We start from the raw sequence: 21213 nt of genomic DNA, 5'->3' as shown, positions 1-21213 counted from the left end.
GGGGATCAAATTTTTGGTCAAGTCATAAATAGGGTAAGGGTTTTGAGAAGCGGGCCGCACACCCCTATTCAATTCTGTTGGGAGTACCCCCCCCCCCCTCGAGCGACTCCTAACGAAGCAACATGGCCGCGAGTGAAGCTGGAGAGAATACGGAGATGACAGAAAATTCGTCAACGGAAACTAGCTTAATTGAAATTAAAGAAATGCTAGCGAATATTCAATGTCAATAGCAAATATCTTAAAGAAAAATAAGTCAGTTAAAACAGAATTAACGGAATTGACAGGGACGGCGGCCCCTGTTGCAAACAGGGGAGGAGGGGGGAGAGGGGATTGAAAACGAGCGCCGGGGTCGCGAGTTTGTGGGGGGTTCTGGAGCCATCCTCCCCCTATAAAGAGGCTCGGAAATGGTTTTTTCAATATTCTCCATGATATATGTTCTGTCGAAAAGTTTCCGACAGTTTTTGTGTAAGGTTGTAGCTTTGTAAATTCTCGTCACAAAATAAACCAAGCACGATTCAAACACTACTTTCATCTAGTGAATACTTTTATGTATTTTACGTCTTTTCTCAAATAAATTGTGAGCATGAATTGAATTAACGTTAACGGAAGTACACTCGAACCTCGTACCTCCCTTTGCGACCACCTCTAAATGAGTTTGTGTATAACGTATACACTTCTTTTTGCACTGCAGAAGAATCGACCAACGTTTTATAAAAACAAAATAAGGAAAATATATAATTACCATTGCAAATCCTGACATCAGAGCAGAGGTGCGACTAGAAGCCTTCAGTTTTCCTCGCGTTAGAAAGAGTCTTCTGACGGTTAGTTTTTGTGCAGACTCTTCATCTGCGTGCTTCATGTTATGCTGATCTTATTTATGGACGGAACAAACCTATGTCTTGATAAACGCATTGATAATAACAGCTTTTTACGCAGGATGCCCTGAAGGGGCATACCGTGTCTAAAAACGGGTTGATTTCTTTTTCTTCATGGAAGCCACAAATCGGCACATTAATTTATTCATTAAACTCTGCCCTCTCCTGCTAGGGATGTATTGTTCTGATTGTCTTCAACAAAAGCAGGCCAATCAAAATCGATTCTTGTCGCGTCTATCGCGAGGGAGGGGACCCACTCACCCCTATCTGTGTGACGTCAACGCATCATTTGATATATTTATTAAAAACGGATTAAATTTGTGGCGCCATATTGTTTTAACATGTTAAAACATGTTGTGGACTCAAGTGTGCCGTTTTCAAACCGAAATTTCACCATTTTGAAGCGGTAAATCGAAAGAATAACTTCTAAGAAGCACTCGACATCTAAAACGGTGGAAATTGGAGAGTTCCTGGCGAAGGAATCGTGCTTTCTTTAACAGTCTTAGACCACGATTATCGATTGCAGACAGAAAAGAGGTCATTGAGAAGCTTACGTTATCGCAATGGATTTCCCGCAATTTCCCTTGAAACCCTGAGTAGCGTAACACAAGGGAAACAACGTAACGCGATCTTCGTGACTCAAAACTATTCCATTAGCAAGGATTGTTTTATAAATCTGCGAAACATACAGTTGGAATAAATGAATCAGCCATAGCATCACGCGTAATGCCAGTATAGCAGGCATCTTGTTTGTGGTACAAACCGAAACAAACACCGTCACTCGGTAGTCGCCATATTGTCTCAGGTGACATCCGCTGACCCAATCCACTTTTTTCTTGGAGGATTGCGTGACACCTACGGCCCCACACTTGGCTTAATCGTACTTTAAACAACTGGGCTCTGGTCATTTTGGACATAATCGACGAGCTTGATAGAATAAACAACAAGGGCTAGAATAACTGAAATATATTTGCTTCTTTATTTTTGCCCGATGAACGAAAAAGAAAAGTGAGAAACATAAAAGGATCGCTACAAATGAAGATTTAAAATATAAAATGCGTGACAATGATTGGTTGTTTAGGAGTAGGATACAAGCGTGAGACATGTCATTAGCGTGTTTCGCCACGTCTTTTTATACCAAAAGGGTGCAATGTCTTAGCTTTGTTGACTAAATGAGCTTCACGAGCCTTTCCAACTGAGTCACGTTTGCTGCGCATAAGTTCAAGCGGGATTAGGTGGACGTCGTTGATTGAGTAGCCCGCCGGTTGGTTGAAATATAGCGAAACAGGAGTAGGGTTGATTAGTTGATGGTGATTCAGGATACCTTATTATAGGAAATTAACAATGCACTTTACTAACGCGATTTTACAAAATTCTCGTTAATTTAATGTATCTTAATTAATGTCGATGTAAATTTAATGCACGCTATTTTACAACATTTTTATTTTAAAGCACCTTTATTTCATTACAAAACCTTATTAGTTTATGACTACTCTATTCGCTCTTCAGAGTCACCATCTGACAGGACGTCTCCGTTTAAAATCGAGATCAAAATGTCTTTTGATTGTCTTGATACTCTTCTGTCTCCCCGAGAGGTAGCTCAATTGTCTTGGAAGGTTTTATTGACGGAAGCCAAAACGCAGTTTAGCATTCAGAAATGTAAAGTGCGAGTTTGCAGAATTATGAAAATCGCAGTAAAGAAAGCAAGATGCTTATCGAAAAATTCGCGTTAATTTAATGCATGTAAACCTAACTTTTGAAAACTTTGCGTTAATTTAGTGTAACGTAAATTTTCTTCGCGTTGTCAATGTGCATTGTTAATTTCCTATTATAAGGTAGATCTATCCTGAGCCACCATCAATTAATCAACCTTACCCATCCTAGCTCAGCATAATGCATTCGTTTGCAAAAACCGTGGAAGGAAGTGCTACAGATAAGCAGATATAACTTGGTTCAGCGTTTTCTGTGCGACGCTTTTCAGGAAGACGGGCGAGAGAAAAGGATACCAAATAATAATGAACAAACGAGAAAAGAACGATAGCTGCACTGATCAGAGATATCATCAACAGAGCATTTAATACAATAATAATATCACTTCCAACAAGATTTTTTTCTGTTTTGAGTCACATATCACAATTATACAACTGTGTGAAATGACTATCATCCCGACAGAGGACCCCTCGATTTCTTGTTGGCTCTATGATGACCACACCTTGCTGAGGGCCGTTACATCATCATCCTATCATGGGTGGGTTGTGTGGAGTGAGGGCCGTAGTAAAGGGGCACTGTTTATCATACAGCACTACCCCGGCCTCCGTACACATAGCACCAGAGCGATGACACTCCGCTTGGTAAATCACCTCATCAAGCTGGTAGGTCTTACCCTCATACTGACATCCGGCCTGGGTAGGGGAGGGAGATGCAAGGGGCCTTGCATGAGCCTGTTCGGTGACGAGAAAAAGCGATATAAAGGAGAGTGCAAGAGGGAAAAATGACATCGTCTGAAGGAAAAGAAAATTGATTAGTACCAAAACGTTTGTTTAATCGCGTAAGAAAAATTAAAATAAATATTGTACTACAACAATACGAAGACAGTTGTTTTAAAATTTCTTTACCATGGCCAGGTTTAAACTCAGTTCAGTCATAAAACCTAATTTTTTGGTTTTGCTCTTCCGCTAATGCAGCACCATAGTTTCTAAGCCCCTCAGCTATTTCTAAAAAATACCGAAACATTTCCATGTGAAAGGGTCTTTGCGGCTTCCTATTTTTGCAATTTCTACGCTGTTCTTAAAAATATATATTTTTAGGAAAATACCCACCGCTGGATTTTCCATTATCCCTTTTTGCATAAAAGTGGGTTTTTGTGTATTTATTCAAACGTCCAATCCCTTGTGAAGCAAGACCACGAGAGCGCTAGAACCACCACGGGGCGGAAATACTTTCTCGTTCGGTTTCTGTGAGTTCTGAGAGCATACACTTTGGTCGTCACAAAAGCTTTTAGAATTCAAATGGGTGTTGCAAACTCAATTCCCATGGATAGCGGAGCTCTGCGCGCCGACCCCCATAGTTAAGATAATTATTATTAGTATAATTACTCAGGTGATTATAGAGATTCTGTTGATCTGATTGGTCGAGGATTGCGTCATATCCTGCTATAATCACCTCGCGCGAGGTGATTATAGCGGGAGCACTAATTTTCAAAATGGCCGCTTAGCGATTTGTTGATGTTTCTGAGGAAGAAGTTAATACAATGCAAGAAAATGCAATTCCGAAAGGCAGTAAAGATGCAGCTAAGTCCAAGGTGACGCTTTTCGAAGGCAAGATATGAAAATTTTGCTAATTGTAATAAAACCCCTTGTAAATTGCATGTTGTCGATGTCGAGGACTTAAAATGAAGACAACAAATTAGAGCAAGATTTTCTTTATTAACAGAATGATAACCCTGAATGCGAGAAATTTTGGTTTGGTTATGACGTCACTTCCGTCCGACCGACCGTCCGTTCGTATGCAATTCCACAATGCTAATGCACCCGTGTTTGTTCGGCGGGAAGTCATGTTTTTTTTCCATTATACTGATCAACTGCTTCATTTAAGAAGATAAAGGAGCTGTAAAGTTTAATTTGCACTACTTTTTCCTGCGACATTGAAATGGTATGCAAATTTGTTTTACATGTTTCATAGGCTAACAGATGGTGTAATCTGATAGGCTAATTAACCGGAATAAATATATTTTTTTTAGGGCAGCATAGGAAAGAAACCTGGGATCGAAAAACATTGAATGACTGTCTTCAGTCAGTCTGATTAATTTTATGTGATGTTTTGAAACATTCACGGGCTCCAGATGTCAAGTGTTTGTGAATCGGTTTTGATCTCGTATTCATGACGTGGAATTGTGAGCCGCAAGTATCGCACGCATATTCGATCTTCCCTGAGTGGGAAAGAGTTTGAATCTGAGCTTGAAACTTGGCACAAATAAAGTTCTTTCCTTCGTCTTTTGAGATATGAGATTTAATATAGAGAAATTACATACCAGAAACACTTTTATTTTAATATAAATAAAAAGGCATTAGTTTCAAGGCTATTTTGAGTAGCGTGCTTAAACATGCATCCTTTAGGAAGCAGCCAGCTAGTTTGGAATGTTTATTCTATTAATTTTCTTGTGAGATGGTTAATCTAGGTTTGTGTAAAGTTTCGAGTTCATTGGGTTATTCACACCATGAACGGGACTTCGTCCTTTGGCCTAAACTCTCGCGGTTTTCATCGGCCCGTGACCGCACCTAGGCCGCATTTCAAACTCTTGCAATTTTCTCTAAAAATAAAATACCTTGGAACTTTCAAATATGATTCTCGAAAAAAGTTAATCCAAGGGTATCTTCAAACGAAATATTAGAAATTCGACCAAGTGGTCGCTGAAATTCAGTTCTTGATTCTTACCGCAATTTTCGCTGGCGATCAAATTCGCCACGATCGGCGAACAAAATTGCCTGGTGTCGCCGGCTTTAAGCAACGCGACGGCAGCGACAACGCTGCAAATAACAATGAATAAAAACAATTGCTCTGCATGTGCATTTTAAATTTGATACATTTCTTTGCCGTCCTTCGCAAAAAACAAAGGTGAAATGACCTAATTCAAGGTTTCGTGGAGAACATGAGCAAACGACAGTGAATTTGGTTTCTCTCTCTCTCTGTTACTTGAACGCAACTCCTACCAATTTAGGCAACTCGCTTACCGTTTACAAGTCTAATGCGTTTCCGAGCAACAATCAATAAATTTCCCTTATTTCAAAATATACTTCAATCGTTTCGATAGGACAAATATTCGTGGAAAAATTTTTGAACATTTTCTTTCGGGGCAGTTTCGTTCACACCGCGCGGCTCTCATGCAGTTGTTAACACACACAACTTTTAATTAATCTCTTAAAGATCTCTGCCAAGCAACAATGCAAAGAGTGATTTTCCTGTGCTTTCCTTTCCTTCACGTTTATTTAGATTTCAGTAGGAGCAACATTGACTGAGTTATAAAATTTAAATAATAGTTTTGGGACACGAAACTGCTCTTGAACTATGCTCTTGTAAGGGAATTCATCACAAGGATGAAAAGATGAAAGGAAGACGACCATCGAGTACGTGAGAGTAAAATGCGCTCTGTCTCGATTAATTAGCATCCAGCAATTTTTGCCCTCAGTGAAAGGAAAATGCCCTCTGTCTCGATATTAATTAGAATCCAGTAATTTTTGTCTTCAGTGAAAGGAAAATGCCCTCTGTCTCGATATTAATTAGAATCCAGTAATTTTTGTCTTCAGTGAAAGGAAAATGCCCTCTGTCTCGATTAATCAGCATCCTGTAGTTTTGCCCTCAGTGTTATAAACCGTGATTGTAATTGTTATTGTTGGTAAGCAGTTTGCTGCCTATGCACTAAAATGAAATATAATTCCGGAAGGATGAGGGATTTTGTAGGGTTATTACGTTCATATGATAAGCAGACTTTATAAATGCTATTAAAAAAGTAATTATGGAGCTACGCTTTAAGGCTTGCCTGAATTTATATATTATTTCTAAATTGCAGGCATTAGCTTCCGCAAAACAAAACAATAAAAATAAAATAGCTAGATCGGCAGAATGAACATTCCAGCAATAATTTCACACTGATTTGGTAGTTCATCAGGCCATTCTATCACAATTTCAATTTTTTCTTCGTCTTATCGTCAACAGTAAAACTATTTTTTCGTCTAAGTTGTCAAAAAAAAAAGCACGGGAAAAAAAATACAGATCTCTCTGAGGTTTTCATCAGAACTTAGACAAGAAATAGCCTTGTTTTTTAGGCAAAAAAAGCATGCATGCAAGTGTCGCGCTATTATTTCCAATCTATCTATTAAATCAATTTGGGATTTTGAAAGGGCGATATTCCACAACCCTCAATTTTCAGGAATCGGAAAAAAATTGTTGAATCTCAAGCTAGTAACTGTAATAAGCGACCTTCGTTATCCCTTGTGCAGTTTAGAGTTTCTTAGTGACTTTAATGTGTCTGAGCACTGAAAATGTTCGTTTCCCACCTCCGTTCCACTCACCTCTAGCAGTTGAATTGAACTTGACTGAGCAACTTGCTTGATCTCGTCTGCACTGAGTTGTCGAACGCTTCCTCTGATATAAAGTGAGCAGAACAGTCTGCTATAATGTCTTAGTAACTCAACATTCATCGGAAAAATTTTCACTTAGTTTACTTACCGCTAGACATCTTGTTATCGTTACTGGGTGATCATTCCCAGTTCTGTTTGTTTTTGGTCTGTTGATGATATGGTTTAAGTAATTTATTACACCCATTTTGAAATCACTGGTGATCCTTGCAATCTGATTGGCTCTCAACAGTGCGATTTATTCCCAAATTGCACCATTTTTTGCTCTAAATCGCATCATTTCTTTAGCCCATCAAAATGGAAATGAAGTAACAAAAATAGAATATTAATATTGACAATGACACTCTGTGATTTCAAAATAGGTGTAATAAAGTGGTAATTGAACTTTGTGTCGTGCAATTTTGGTCTGAAATCATACTTGCGATTTCAAATCAAACTCGCGCTGCGCGCTCGTTCGATTTTGAAATCACGCGTATGATTTCAGACCAAATTACACTCCACTCAGTTCAATTATCATTATATATCAAACACGAGAAAGCGTGTTTCATCAGATATCCAAACACTGAAAAGTAGGTTGGAAAAACGAGTTATGTCTAAGCAACAACCGTGAACGATAATCCTGCTGGTATACGTTGGATCTATTGTTGATCTGATCGGCTTAACAAATACAAATGATAAGAGAAGCAGAGATCGAAACAATGTAGAATTACGTTTTAGAGTGTACTATATTTCGCTGGCCAAACCAGCCTTCTTCAGGTACAATCATTGCGGTACAATCAAACGAGACGCAGGCGGGGTGTTTGGCGGTGGTTGGGAAACCAGAGGGAGGCCCCCAAAATTAAACATTGCACATTTTATCACACTGTGGGTGTTTTTTTGCTGTTCACAGCCTAACTGGAACGTGCTCTTTACCATAATAATTAGGCATAAAAAAACCTTGTTAAACTCCCTGACAAAGTCTGTGTTTCAGTCAAAACCGGTCGGAGAAATAAAACAAGTTGACATGATACTTTGTGAAAGTGAGAAGTGATCATATATGAATTATTTCATATACTTTACATCATGATACTTTGTGCAGCTCACTAGTATTCCTTAAAAAAAAAAATTAAATTAAATTAAAATTTAAAAAATGTCGCGAGTGCCTCGTTCGTACATCTCAATTTTATCGTTACTTGATGTAATTTTAGCGAACTTCATTTCGGAGAGACCTCGGACTGCACCGTTCGCAACGTCTCATATTATTGGTTGAGAGAATAAAAGAGCAAAGTTCCTAGCCTTAAAAACAATGCAATTACAGCTTTTTACACAAAAGGCGCTGCCGTCGGTTATTGGAGAGCAGTGTTTTATTCGGGGGAGGGGGTGGGGGGCGCTTATTAAAACTAGTTGTAAAACATAACATAAGTAAGCCTGCGCATTAGGTTTAACAAATTCTCACGCAATTTGCAAAAATTATATTGTTCTTAAACGGGTGCAACACGTCTCCAAAAAGACAAACCGTAACATTTTACATTTTTACTTGGAATACGAGTATTCTCTTATTGTACTGAGGAGCGGATCAGTCTTATAACAAATTAGTGATCGGGGAGGTGGGGGATGGGGTGGGAAGGGAAAAGCAAGACTAAGTAACACTGCAGCAAAACTGTAAATTCAATCTGATTCTGACTTGGCGCCGTCATTTTCTTGCATTTAATAGAATGGCCTTGGCCCTGAGGGATTAGTTGTTATAGGCCGGTCAATAAATTTTCCCTAATAATTGCCCCGTTTGTACAATCCCGTAACAAATTACATGCCAGCAAATAAATGTGAGGTAATTGGATCAAGTGAGGGCTACTTTCCCAACTCCACTGGCATTTAGTTTTTCCATCTTTTCTCGGCGCTTCCCGGTACGTATCACGGTTTAGTTTGTTTACTCTTAACTTGACGCCTGACACGCGTATCCCTCAAAACAGAGATCAGGTGCACTTTCAATTTCACCAACAGTTTTGGTTGGAAATTTCTATTGTCCAAAAGAAAGGCTTTCTTTTTTCCATTTGTTCCAAACTTGCAATCTCATTGGTAGATCAAACAAACAAGAAGTGTAAATCTTCCAAACAAGAAATGTAAATCTTCCAAACAAGAAGTGTATATCTTGGAAACAAAAATTGTAGATCCTGCAAACGAGAATTCTATACCTTTCAAACAAGAAATGTAAATCTTCCAAACAAGAAGTGCATATCTTGGAAACAAAAATTGTAAATCCTGCAAACGAGAATTCTATACCTTTCAAACAAGAATTGTAAATCTTGCAGAGAAATGTAAATCTTGCAAAGAAGAATTGTAAATCTTGCAAACTAAATACGTTTGTCGTTTAATAGTTCCCCTTAATAACAGTCAAGCTGTAACTGGTAGAAACGGATTTATGGCAGAAAGAGGTTCTATTTATTAACATATTCCAAGCAAGTTGCTATTTACAAGGTAAAAGTTCTAATTTAAAATATCCAACTTACAAAAAGTTGACTTACAAAAGTTTAACACATTAAAAATCAATTGTAAATTTTCAGTCTTAATACATTAACCATAAAGCTTAAATTATGCCAGAAAGCCAGCCAGCAAAATTTGAGGATAAATAATAATCCAAAAGCACATGTGTCTGACTGAAGATGTTTAACCTGTGACAGCATCTCGTTGTTTCGCCTATAATAAAAGAAAGAAACGGAGAATTGGAGACAATGGGATGCTTTCTCACACTACGAAACTTTCAGCCCAACGTAATGTATGATCGTGGCCGTACCTTTCTCAGTCTAAATTATGACCATTTGGACAAAAGTTGTACGGCGTCTCGCGTAGTTTTCAGTCTGTGGATAAAATCCTAAAGTGTGACCACCACTAATCAGTACTTTCCTGTGGTCCTGTTTAATAGGGTGGTTCCAACTTTTGCGTTCCTGTATGACACACTAAAAAAAAAGGAAAAGCTATTGGACAATTCTTTGCTGTGGTACTGTTCGTTTTAGGCGATCAAGGTTCAGAAAGGTGATTTTCAAAACAAACTGTTATTCAATGTTCCTAAGTAGAGTTTTGCACTACTCACAAACTGATTCGCCGCATTAATATAACCAAGTCAGCCTTTAGATTCTTCTTCCACTACACACAACTATCTGATACAGCGTGAACAGGTCGTGCTCACACAAAGTTGTTCACTCTTGTACATTGAGCCTTTATTTGATACAGTGTGAACAGGTCCGGTTCCTGCAAAGTTGTTCACACTTGAGCGCGAAAGGTTTACGACAAAGTAGTGACAACAAAGACAATGTGGTGCGCCTACCAGATTCAATGTCCATTTCAAGCCCTTCCGCACAAGAAGCTATCCGGTACATTAAAGATCTTTGAGGTACAGGGCCGGGTTGTTGAAAGCCCGATTAAGCTAATCCTGGGTTAACATGAACTCTGATTGAAGTTTAATTGGTGATCAGTAAGGATGCTTCCAAAAGATTTTTGTCCCTCAGTTTTGACATGGATTTCCTATACCATTAGCTTAAAATTAGCCTTAAAAAGGCATTTTTAAGGAGCCAGATGAAAACCTCAGTTAACTTTTAATCGGGGATTAGCGTTAATCGGCCTTCGAACGACCGGGCCCAGGTGAACATACGCCGCTGGTCTTTTGTCACGGTACGAGCATTTTAAACTTAGATTAGATTTTCGTTTTGAGCCCTTAAATGAAGACGATGAGCTAGAAATGCCAAAAACAGAGCGGCCTAAACCTGAATAAAGTACAAACGGCACTAAAAACAAAGATTCACAAGTATTGAGACTGACTGCGAATCACTACTGAATGACAAAAAGGGAGGAACGCCAGGGATAGTCGAGGGAGTTGGGAAGGCGATTAAAGGATAGGAAAATATTAACCTGCCCACCTACCCTACCCTTCATATTCTCTTGAATGACGTATCATATTCTTCCCGTGGTTCGTTGATCGGCCTCCGCTCGAGCGCCCAAGGAACGCTCGCCAAGGAGGCCTCTGCTACCATGGGTAAATCTACCTTATCGTACTCAGAAGACAAACAAGATGTCAAAAGACAGTGTTTTAAAGCGGAACAAATGACGCAAATGCAATACAGTTTTACGAATGTTAAGAACGAACGTTTGTATGGGCGAAGAACTGAGTAGAGTGGAATTTTTGGTCCAAGGTACAAGGGGCGTTATTTCCCCCAGTAGCAAATGTTACTTATTTAAAATGAGTTTGCCTTCCACAATTTTGAGTACATCTTTCCGAGTTTTCACAAATTCTTGTACAGCTTCTGATGTGACACCATTGCAAGAGCGCAGATCAAGGCGAGAAATGGACGGAAAAAGTTTCAAAAATGACAAGCACTTGTCAGAGAGCTTTGAGCAGCCGCTGAGAAGAAACTCGTTGATCAAAGCTTGGCCACATACGCTTTCAACATCTTGATCAGTTATTCCAGGACAGAAACTCAAATCCAGCTTGCGCAAATCAGGGCAATGTTGAACTAACAAGCGAAGAGTCGATCCAGTCACGTCACATCCGGAAAGAAATAAAGTAGATAGCCTTAGAAGTGGGCTTTTGGTCTCTCCAGGGCCCGCCCGGGAGTCGGAAACCGGTAAAACGAGTTCTTTCAACAAAGAGTCAGTGATTCCCACGGACCAACTAAGCGCCAGGACTTTCAGCCGCGGGCAGACGACAGTTGTGAGTGCATACACAGTGGCCTCTGTTGTGCCACTCAGATAAAGTTCCCGAATTCTGGGCAGGCGGTTCAGGAGCCATTTCAACTGTTGAAAATTAACGTTTGTCCAGCTTAGGTTAAGCGTTGTTGGTTGGCGCCGAACAATTCCCTTGAGGGCGGCAGGAGAAACGACTTTCTTCTCTGAAAGGTCAATCACCGACCAGAGCCGGCGATCCATGCACCAGCGGTTCCATGTGTGACATACGCGCATGCACACGCACAGCTCAGGCTGCGAGAGGAAGCTGAACACGATGAGCCACAACTGACGGTCCATCACATGACTTTGGTCGTTTTCTAGCGGAAAAGAGTGGGCAGGAGGAGAAACAGGACAAGGGCGAACTACCCGCTTTGGGCGCACTTCCGGAGGGGGACCAGGTGGAGGTTTGGGCACTACAACAGGACGGCGCGTGCGCGAAGGAGCTACTTCATCACTACCAGGAGCAGGGGAAGCGTCACTTTCGTCGTCTGAGGACTCGTTCTCCATTTTGCTCTTCTGTAAGAAATGTGAAAGAAGTGTTAATGGAAGCCGGGTCAATGGCACAAGAACAAGGGATACGAACTTTTACAACGGCAACATGTAAAGCTTGTCATTTATATGGGAACCTCAAACACTTATCAGGAAATGAAATGGGAATTCTTGAAATGAGCCTACTTTTTGTCACTCTTCTTTAATGAAAGCACGAGTGATAACCGTTTAATCATTTCCAACTTTTATTTTCTACTAGATAGGAGATTGGAGACGGGGGAATAAAAAGTACAGTATAGCGTTTTTCTACGTCGTTCGTCAACGATCATTTTGAGAAGATTAACTGATCATCACGAATGACAAGAAAGTGTAAATGGCAAAAACTTTCATTTCATGATAAAAGGCGCGGTTCCCAATAACCGGTTCCACAAAACGACAGACTCTGAAAATTGAAGGAATTCAAAGAAAAGACATGACTAGTCCTTCAAGCAGGTGAATTCCGTTTGCGAACTGAAAGATCTTGTCGGCCATCTTACAAACGGCAAGCGTCCCTTCGTTCCAACACAACAGATGAACATTTTCAATTTCTGAAAAGAACGCATAGTGTCAATGCCAACGGCGATTTGATTTGTGACTTAAAATATTCTCAGTTTATTTGTGTTAAGGATCGGAAAAACTCGAAAAAGACAGGTCGTGAGCCATAAAACAACATCAGCAATTTAAACGGTTTTAACACGACGAAGATTAGTGTAAGGGACTACACCAATGTTTGCAAGACCGATCGTGGTAAAGAAAACCGAATTGAGCGAAACGTAGCTGTTTCAATCTCCATGCGGTATTTCTGAAGGTTGAAACGATGAGGGCGAGAAAGTAAAGATTAGTTTCTATAGTGCCGACCGCTTTCAGTGCGTCCAGCCTGTTCCAAGAGATCAGATTGAGGAAAGCAAAGGAAAGGTGGCGTGTCAGAAAAAAAGAAAAATGAAAACACTCCGAGCGGGAGCTTGCTGTGGTTTTGTAATTTTTGTTTGTTTGTTAACTTGTGAACTGCGTTCACTCACCCCCCCCCCCCCCCCCCCCCAACATCAGAGCGCCTGGAACAGGCTACTGCGCGGACTAACATAAAATAAAAAGCTATTTAAAGATAAAATGAATTAAGTTGATTCTTGTCTCCGGAATATTTATATTCGTTTGCGATAATTCACTTCTACAGAGACTAGCAAATTAAAATTAAAAACGTTCCGAAGCTTTTATTCTTATCACGAGGGCTTCGTCGTCAGATTTCTGCTGACGAAGCAGAAGTGAATTATCACAAACGAAAATTTATAGATAGCTATTTAGCTAAGGCCTTAAAGCGTGGCCTGCAACGGCCTGGCTACGACCGCAGACTGCATTCTAATCAAACAAGTGAGGCTAAAACCCCTTTCTCCGTGAGGATTACGGGATACGCGGCCCCTGAGAAGAGGAAGCCATCTTGGAGGTTCGGCTGGGCGCCGGACGAGTTCCAAATTTGCTGCTCAAGTGGAGTCAGTGCGGTCAATAAACAGCAATTCCAGTAACACTGTCACATACTTAATGGTGCCGTGACGGTCCCGATTGTTTTCTGAGGCGAAAGTTTAGCAGCACAGTCATCCTGTCGATTAGGAAAATGAGTTTGGAGGTGAGTTTTAAGTCATCCCTTCTCCGAACGTACAAGGCCCTCTTCTCGTGGAAGCCGAACAGTCACTGAATACTTGTAATAGCAGGCCACCGAATGCGGGCAATCGAAAGACAAGACCTGCAGGGATCACTGAACGGCCGTTTAAATCGGCGATTTTTAATGCGTTTATAAGCTCGTTCAAATTGCTTCTGTAAACTAGAGGCGATTTCTGCTGCGACGCAACAGCGATTTGATAGTGGATTTTCAAAAGTCGGACAGTACACAGCGAGCAGTCGCCATAGTGCCTTGTACGACGCAGCAGAAGCGGTAATCAAGAAACGGCGGGATTTACAAGCGGCCTGCGCCCTCTTTACTTACGGCTTCACTGCGAACTGATGGCGCCATTTCTCGATTCGTGCATCTTACGCTCCTTACCATCATTGAAGAATCGCAGTGAGCGCAACACGGGGAAGCGAGGGGGTGGGGGGTGAAGAGCCATCAAGAAAGCTTCTATTCTGACAGACAATCCCCTCTGTTTAACATTTGAAAACCCCAAGAAAAATCGCCCATAGTTTACGCAGGATTTGAAGTCGCTTATTAAATCACCACCATGTAAGCGGCCCTTCTAAAACATAATAAAACCAAACAAGGCCGGGAATGGCAGCCAAGTAATGCCAGTCGAACCCTTAGAGTGTGAATGAAATCCTGAAAGGTTACCAATGAAATGCAAGCTGCTGTACTATACTTTCCTATTATACTGTTTGTTATGCTGTACAAAGTGGATCTAATTTTTGAGTCTGTGGATTAAATCCTACAGTGTAACCATTCCAAATCAAAGTTACTGAGCCGTACTTTCCTGTGGTGCTTTTTATTATGCTGCGCAAAATGATTCTAGCTTTCGAGTCTGTGGACGGAATCCTAAAGTGTGCCTATTTAAATGTAAGCTACTGAGCAGTGTTTTCATGTTTTTCAATACCTTCCAAAATGATTACATTTGGTTGTTTGTATTTTTTTTGCTTGTTTTTAATTACAACCTCGCGTCCCCTTGGGGGTGAAAGCTTTAAATGGCTTTATTCTATGACTCAAGCATGAAAAAGCAACAAGGCCTGATTTCAACGCCAGATTTCAATCGCGTCGAATGCCATTAAAGCATCTGAAATTGCTGATAAGGGTTGGGTGGTTGAGTAGCCCACAGGCGGTCCACAAGGCCGGGGGAGAGGGGGGGGGGGGGAGGGTAAAGAGTTCAGCACCGGCCGATGACCTAACAGAACTGGTGGCAGTGCCACGGGTTTCACGCGACAGGATTCAGATGCGGCGTATAAATAAGGCCTATATGATATTTAAAACACAGCGCTAATGTCATAGCTCGTTTCCACGTAAAAGAGACCAGTACGAACGACATCTGAGAAACTAACATTTATGTAAAAGACTGTTTTTTTGCAACTGGGAGAACTTTTTAAATAATATTAGCATTATCTGAGTACTCTTCTTTCGGTGAAATGAGTAGGCCATGGTTTTGGAAGAGAGGGTAAAACTACATGCACGGAGACCCAGGGGCACTTTCGCCCATGAAAATCTCTTCCTCCCGACTAGCTGCCCCTGGGTCTCCAGTCACAGGATGATGAAACTATATCCACTTAAAGGAAATGGCCGTCTACCATCTCACCATCTACTTAACATTTATAAAGAGAACTAATAAACATATTGATCACTTTTAATAAGGGCTTAAACCAGAATAACAGATGACGTTTCACCGTTGAACTACTTCATTGCAGATCCTTTGGTTCTCGAGCACTCTTGACAAGTTTGAATCTGGGCATGTACATATGGCCCATTATTGACGAGAGTTCAAATCTGCACTGCGTTTTGGTCCCCAGCTGTTGGTACATGCTCTAAACTGCCGATTTTAATTCAGGTTTCGCCAAACCACGCAACACTGAACATGCGAATACATTGTTTCTTCTCATATGGCTCAGGAGGGAAACATGTCTTTGAAGCAAAATACAACAATGAAATAACATCCTGGGTTCCGAGAAAAAGACAATTGCTTCAGAAACATGTTTGGCGCGCGAGGAAAAAAATATTTCTAGAACAATTGAGAGATTGCGCCATCACGTTCAACGGCAAACGGCAAACGCCGTACAAGACACGTTAAAATACTCTTAGTGAGGCGGTGCTTAAACTGACTGGAATGCAGGTTCTTTTGCGCCAGCAAACGTGGAACAATGGCGGCAAAACGTTTTCCTTTCGTTCGCCTTTGCCGCAAACAAGATGACTAATCTCTCGATAGTTTAGCTATCCAAGGGCGCTTTCCATTCAGTCAAAATTTCCGAGATTTCCGGTCAGAAATCCAATGGAACGGGAAAAGTTCCGGAAAGAATTTCCGAAAATTTAGGACTACCTTTTGAGCTTACCCTTCTTTCCGAAATTTCCGGAATTACCGAATTTTCTGTGTTCCATTCGCGATTTAGTTTCCCCGGCCGGCCGAGCGCGAACGTCACGTAAGCCGAAAGAGCCTCAAACAAAATGGCTACGGAAGTGTATCAATGTTCTGCTTGTGGTTTTTTGTCTGAGATTTTCGACGTTTTCTTAAACCACGAATGTCACTTACCTACGACCAGCAACGGTAGGTTTACATTCAATCCAGGTCACGCGTAAACAGTATTTCCAAGAATGAAATGAACATTCGAATTTCTCTTTGTAATGTCCGACGTGTGAATGGAATGTTGGACATTTCTCTGGAAATCGTTCCGAAAAAGACGCATTAACTGAAAAAAAGATTCAAAATACTAGGGAAACAATTGTTATTCTTTAAATAAAACATTTTGCAATGTAAAGAAAAATTCATAGCTTTATACCGTCAATAAGCTAGGGAAATTTATACGGGAACTCTGAAATCTCGTTGGCGATTTTCAAATTAAACTGACATGTAAATTTCTAAACTCCGCTCAAATTTCAAAAATATCGTTCACGCGTGACCTGGGTTGACTGTAAGCCTCCTCACGTGATTCACAAGTTCAGGGACCCGTTCCATTTGACCAGCAGAAATTCCGAAATCTTGAACCGGTTTTTTTTGTTGAATGGAAAGCGCCCCAAGTCTCGTGTAATCTCAAAAGTGTTTGAACTCTCGTCGAGTTTCTTGCTCGCGTTATCCGACAACGGCAGAAGTCAGCTCGTAAAAAATGAGTCAGTAACATGGCTTTGAAATGAATTATTAGGATTTATTGGTCTACTTACCGATTGTCTGTCACTTTTTGTTGGATGGCCGTTCTTCATCTAAAACAGTTTTGAACGGTATTGTAAGAATCAAATACAATTCACACAGACACTTGACACCAAACATTTATAAAGAAAGACAACTAAAACGTCTGTCTATGATCTGGGTTTTCACTTTGACCGTATTCAAAAACTGTGATTGTTTGGCTCAGTTTGCAAAGAAGTCAAAAATATCACGCGAAAAAGTGTTTCACTAATGAAAACTCAAATAAATATAAAAGTCACAACATGTTACTGATTACAAAGATTTGACAGGAAAAAGGATTTTAGCCCCCAACCACTTTAACTAAAACTAGTTTATTGGAAAAGCCTGCGAAATCATTATATCTGTTCGTTCACCAGCTCGTAGCCATCAGCACAAGGGATAGTCTGTTAGCGTGCAACTGGAAAAGAATGGCAAAGAAAACTATCTTTCCCTCGATTCACATTGAATCTGAACGACTGGAACAGCACAGTAAAAGAATGTCGCATTTTGTACTTTAAAAGGAAGTTTCCAAAACAAAACGTTCACGCGTCTGTTGCCGTTGTTTCCTAGCAAAAATTAAAAGTACTTTGTTATTTTGTTCTTGTGTATTCGGCTTCGGGGCCAAATAATCGCTAGAGACTAGTATTTGTGCAAGGGGGGAATCCACCTTACACATCTGGAGCCCTGCTTTAAACCTTTAATTAACGGATGCACCAACATAAAAAAATTATAGCGCAAAGCAAGGGTACGATTCCCTTGCCCGGCGAGAGAAGGTTAAAAGTCAAACTTATTAAACAAATGGACGAGTAAGAGATTACTTTTCCTAATAAAAACACATCTACCGGTAACTGTACCTTTTTCGAAGAATCCTTTAACGGACTTGCCTACAAAAAAAAAACAAAAAAACAAATTACATAAATCAAAAGCTACCTTTGTCTTTGCCTTTCTGCGATTGTCAAAAACACATGACACAAAAAAATAAAATAATTAATTAAAAGAAACAGTGCTCTCTACAATGCAGCAATTTAAAAATTCCTGATTATTTTTAACGCGTACCATCTTAGTTGGTTCGTTTATTTCATTACCTTTCGCTTCTTTGCAGGTGAACTAGCGACATCCCCAACAGAAGAGGCCTACACAAACAAGAAAACTCATGTCAAATTATTTACCGTTTTGCACACTGTACGTGCTATCTTTCTCTTTCAAATAATTTGCTTTGTAAGGCACACAAGAATGGAGTAAGAACAATTTGAACTGATTTCTCCCTCTGGATGTGCATTTCTTTAATCAATCGGCGAGCTGCCTTCATTCCGCCATTTCCCTTCCTTCATCATACAGGTCGGAAGCGCTCCGGGTCGTAACCCTCGCCAGCGGTTGTTAGTCAAGCCCATAATGCAGGCTTCGTTTCACCGGTAAAAACAACATTAACAAGGGGAAATTAGGGTTGGAGGGTAAGACTTTTCGAGAAGGGAATTATATCTGCGAAATTTCTACCCGTATTTAAAGCGTCTCGACAATTTTGTCCGACATGGCACAGTTAGGATAGCGGCTTACCGTTCCGTCCTTACAGCACTTGGGGCACTCCCAACAATTGTTGATCTCTGTTATTATTTTACAGGGTGCACCACTGTCCTCCAGACACGATGGATGCACGATCTCACCACAAAACCTGCATTCCATCAAAGGATGGTCTTCCGTATTCTCCTTCTTACACACCAAGCACCGTACACAGGTCGGCAAGTTTGGCTGATGACAATAAAGAACAAGATTAAATTCTGACAACACACTACTACCACGCACACACATCAATAGCTGAAAAAGACGCAACTGAAATGAAGCAAATCTTGCTCACTTTCAGCGAGCTATGGGCCAAGAAAATAAGGAAATAAATCACGTTATTGTCGGAGAAGCCGGTTTACTGATGATGAACTGTAAATCATCAACTGCAAAGATAATGGAGAATATTGAACAAAACCCCTCCCCAAATGCTGCAAAGCCGTTGTCTAGGGGTTGGAAGTTGCTTTTACTTCGTTTTAACCCCAGCTAGCTCTTCTCAGTTTGCCTAGCACGTTAATTAAATAATGGCGGCGAAGGGGACGACAAAATACTCTGTGGTGTGTTGGTGTCTGTCTCTGAAACTTTACTGTGCAAACAAACTCTGTGGAAATTAGTCTCTTACCCAGAAGTTAAAATACTGACTTAAGTTATCCCAATATTCTGAGTTTTCAAATAAGAACCCAGGACAAAATTATTTTTCTATCGGGGAACACCAATATGGAACTCACTGTCCGGCGCCCGAAATCCGCTGATACAAAAGTATACCGATATTTAAAGAGCAACCTGCTCAGCAGATGGCTCAACGGTCAACATCATCTATTCGATAAAAGCGTACTTTTGTAGATTCTTTAATCTTTTCATCTTTATACAACCTTTATTATCCAATGTTATTGTTAGCTATAGCTATCCACCGTTTCATTTTGTGATCGTAAATATTAGGTATGAAGATCTCGCTTAGGAACCTAATAAACCATATTGTATTATAAGTCGGTTCGAGGGGAAACAGAACTAGAATGTTTCCCTGGTGAGCGGTTATTAGTGTTATTTTGATCAAATGCTTCTCCAGGGCCCAGTTGTTCAAAGCCCGATTAAGCTAATCCCGGATTAACATAAACTTTGATTCGAGCTGAATAACTAATCAGTGAAGACTATTCAAAAACCTTTTTGTTCCTCAGTTTTGACTTCGACTTTTCTTTGCCGTTAGCTTAAAATTTAGCTTTTAAAAACATTCTTAATAAGCGAGATGAAAACCTCGGTTAATTTTTAATCAGAGATTAGCGTTAATCGTTTTAATAAGCGAGACGAAAACCTCAGTTCATTTTTAATCAGAGATTAGCGTTGATCGACCTTCGAACAACGGGGACCCCAGGAGTAAAATCTCAGCAGAAAAATCGAGCTTCGGACAAAGCGTCTATCAGAATAAATAACAGAATCTGGTCGCGCCTTGAGGACACAAAACAGTCAATACTACTGGAGCGAAAGATTTACAAAGACGGAGAATTAGCAAAACAAATGTACAATAGTCCTAAAGCAATCATTCGGTGGAATGAGAAGATGGTAAAATATCCTGAAGAGAAAGCAAGTGGTCTCAGAGGAAGTGGAAAGGCATGGCGTATAGAACAAACGAACAATGGAATCGACAAAAGAGACAATGGGTGAATACTCTCAGAGGTTTACAAACCGCTGAGTGTTGCCTTAACAAAGACTAGCTCAATTCTGTTTTAAATGGTTTCATTTACATGATGTTAATTAATTGTTAAGTAATTGTTTTATTTTAGTTCAATTTGCATCGTAGATAATATTTAGCAGCTAGACATTTCGCTTTAACCATTGCATCCTGGTGATGGACGCTTACTCCGAAACATCGATCTTACCTTGTAAATTTTACTGCTTGGAGAAACATTTTTTCAAATGATATGAGGCTGCCCAGACACATAAAAATCTAAGGTTATTAAATGCTTGTTTATCTAATAACAAGCAAGACTGAGATTTAAGTGAATAAATCAGTTTTGGAATTAAACACTGAAGTTGTTCGCACCATACACGCACTACAAGCATTCGCACCTGATTCCAATGAATAAATCACTCGCCTCACAGGAGTTTTGCCTTGTTTTATACGCGTGCTACGTTTGTTTTTAGTCTTAACGAGGCACACAGCCAATTTGAATGCGTGTACGGTTCAACAAAATTCCAGCTAAATAGCAAAACTTGATAACAAAACCTGAACGTACATCAGTGCAAACTCGCAGCTGACAAGACTGCTTCATTCTTCCAGGCCCTCCGAACTTCTTCATATCTTTACAGGTTTTACATTCGCCACAGTCCTCTCGCTGGCAATTCTCACACTGCCCGCACCTTGTCCGTCGGCGCCTGATTCCTGGGCCAACCTTGGTGCCAATCATTGGTCCTCTGGGACCGTGCTTTCTTGCAGCTGGCTTCTTCTGTAGAAAAACAACAATGATGCGTTGTACCCGTATTACCTCCTTGTTATGAGGACAGATACCGTAAAATTCCGAATATCTAGCCTGTGAACAGGCTCCCAAGTGGGGTATAGGGCGAAAAAAAAAAAAAAAAAAAAAAAAATAG

General features: G+C 40.3%; 1 protein-coding gene and 1 long non-coding RNA gene across 4 annotated transcripts in view; both read right to left on the bottom strand.

The window, feature by feature from the left end:
- Positions 1–2934: 2934 nt before the first annotated feature.
- Positions 2935–7066, bottom strand: LOC146455975 (uncharacterized). The gene is made up of 2 exons (XR_014858884.1): positions 6944–7066; positions 2935–3376 (listed from the first exon to the last, which is right to left on the bottom strand). It is a non-coding gene; the product is annotated as an uncharacterized LOC146455975 (long non-coding RNA).
- A 2338-nt stretch (positions 7067–9404) lies between these two features.
- LOC146455974 (lysine-specific demethylase 2B-like) overlaps positions 9405–21213 on the bottom strand; it is a 36223-nt gene continuing 24414 nt past the window's right edge. For 2 of the 3 annotated variants that reach the window (XM_085093588.1, XM_085093589.1), the window contains 6 exons: positions 20859–21068; positions 18625–18816; positions 18156–18203; positions 17925–17954; positions 17067–17105; positions 9405–12220 (listed from right to left, as the gene is read on the bottom strand). In XM_085093588.1, coding sequence (XP_084949714.1) covers positions 11207–12220; positions 17067–17105; positions 17925–17954; positions 18156–18203; positions 18625–18816; positions 20859–21068 — 1533 coding nt within the window. In that variant the 3' untranslated portion in view covers positions 9405–11206. The remainder of the gene's footprint in view (positions 12221–17066; positions 17106–17924; positions 17955–18155; positions 18204–18624; positions 18817–20858; positions 21069–21213) is intronic. The other variant, XR_014858891.1, reaches the window with a different exon arrangement.

This window comes from Pavona decussata, unplaced genomic scaffold (assembly GCF_977016875.1).
Source record: "Pavona decussata unplaced genomic scaffold, jaPavDecu1.1 SCAFFOLD_262, whole genome shotgun sequence".
Classification (NCBI taxonomy): domain Eukaryota; kingdom Metazoa; phylum Cnidaria; class Anthozoa; order Scleractinia; family Agariciidae; genus Pavona; species Pavona decussata.
This window is presented reverse-complemented; position numbering and strand designations above follow the sequence as displayed.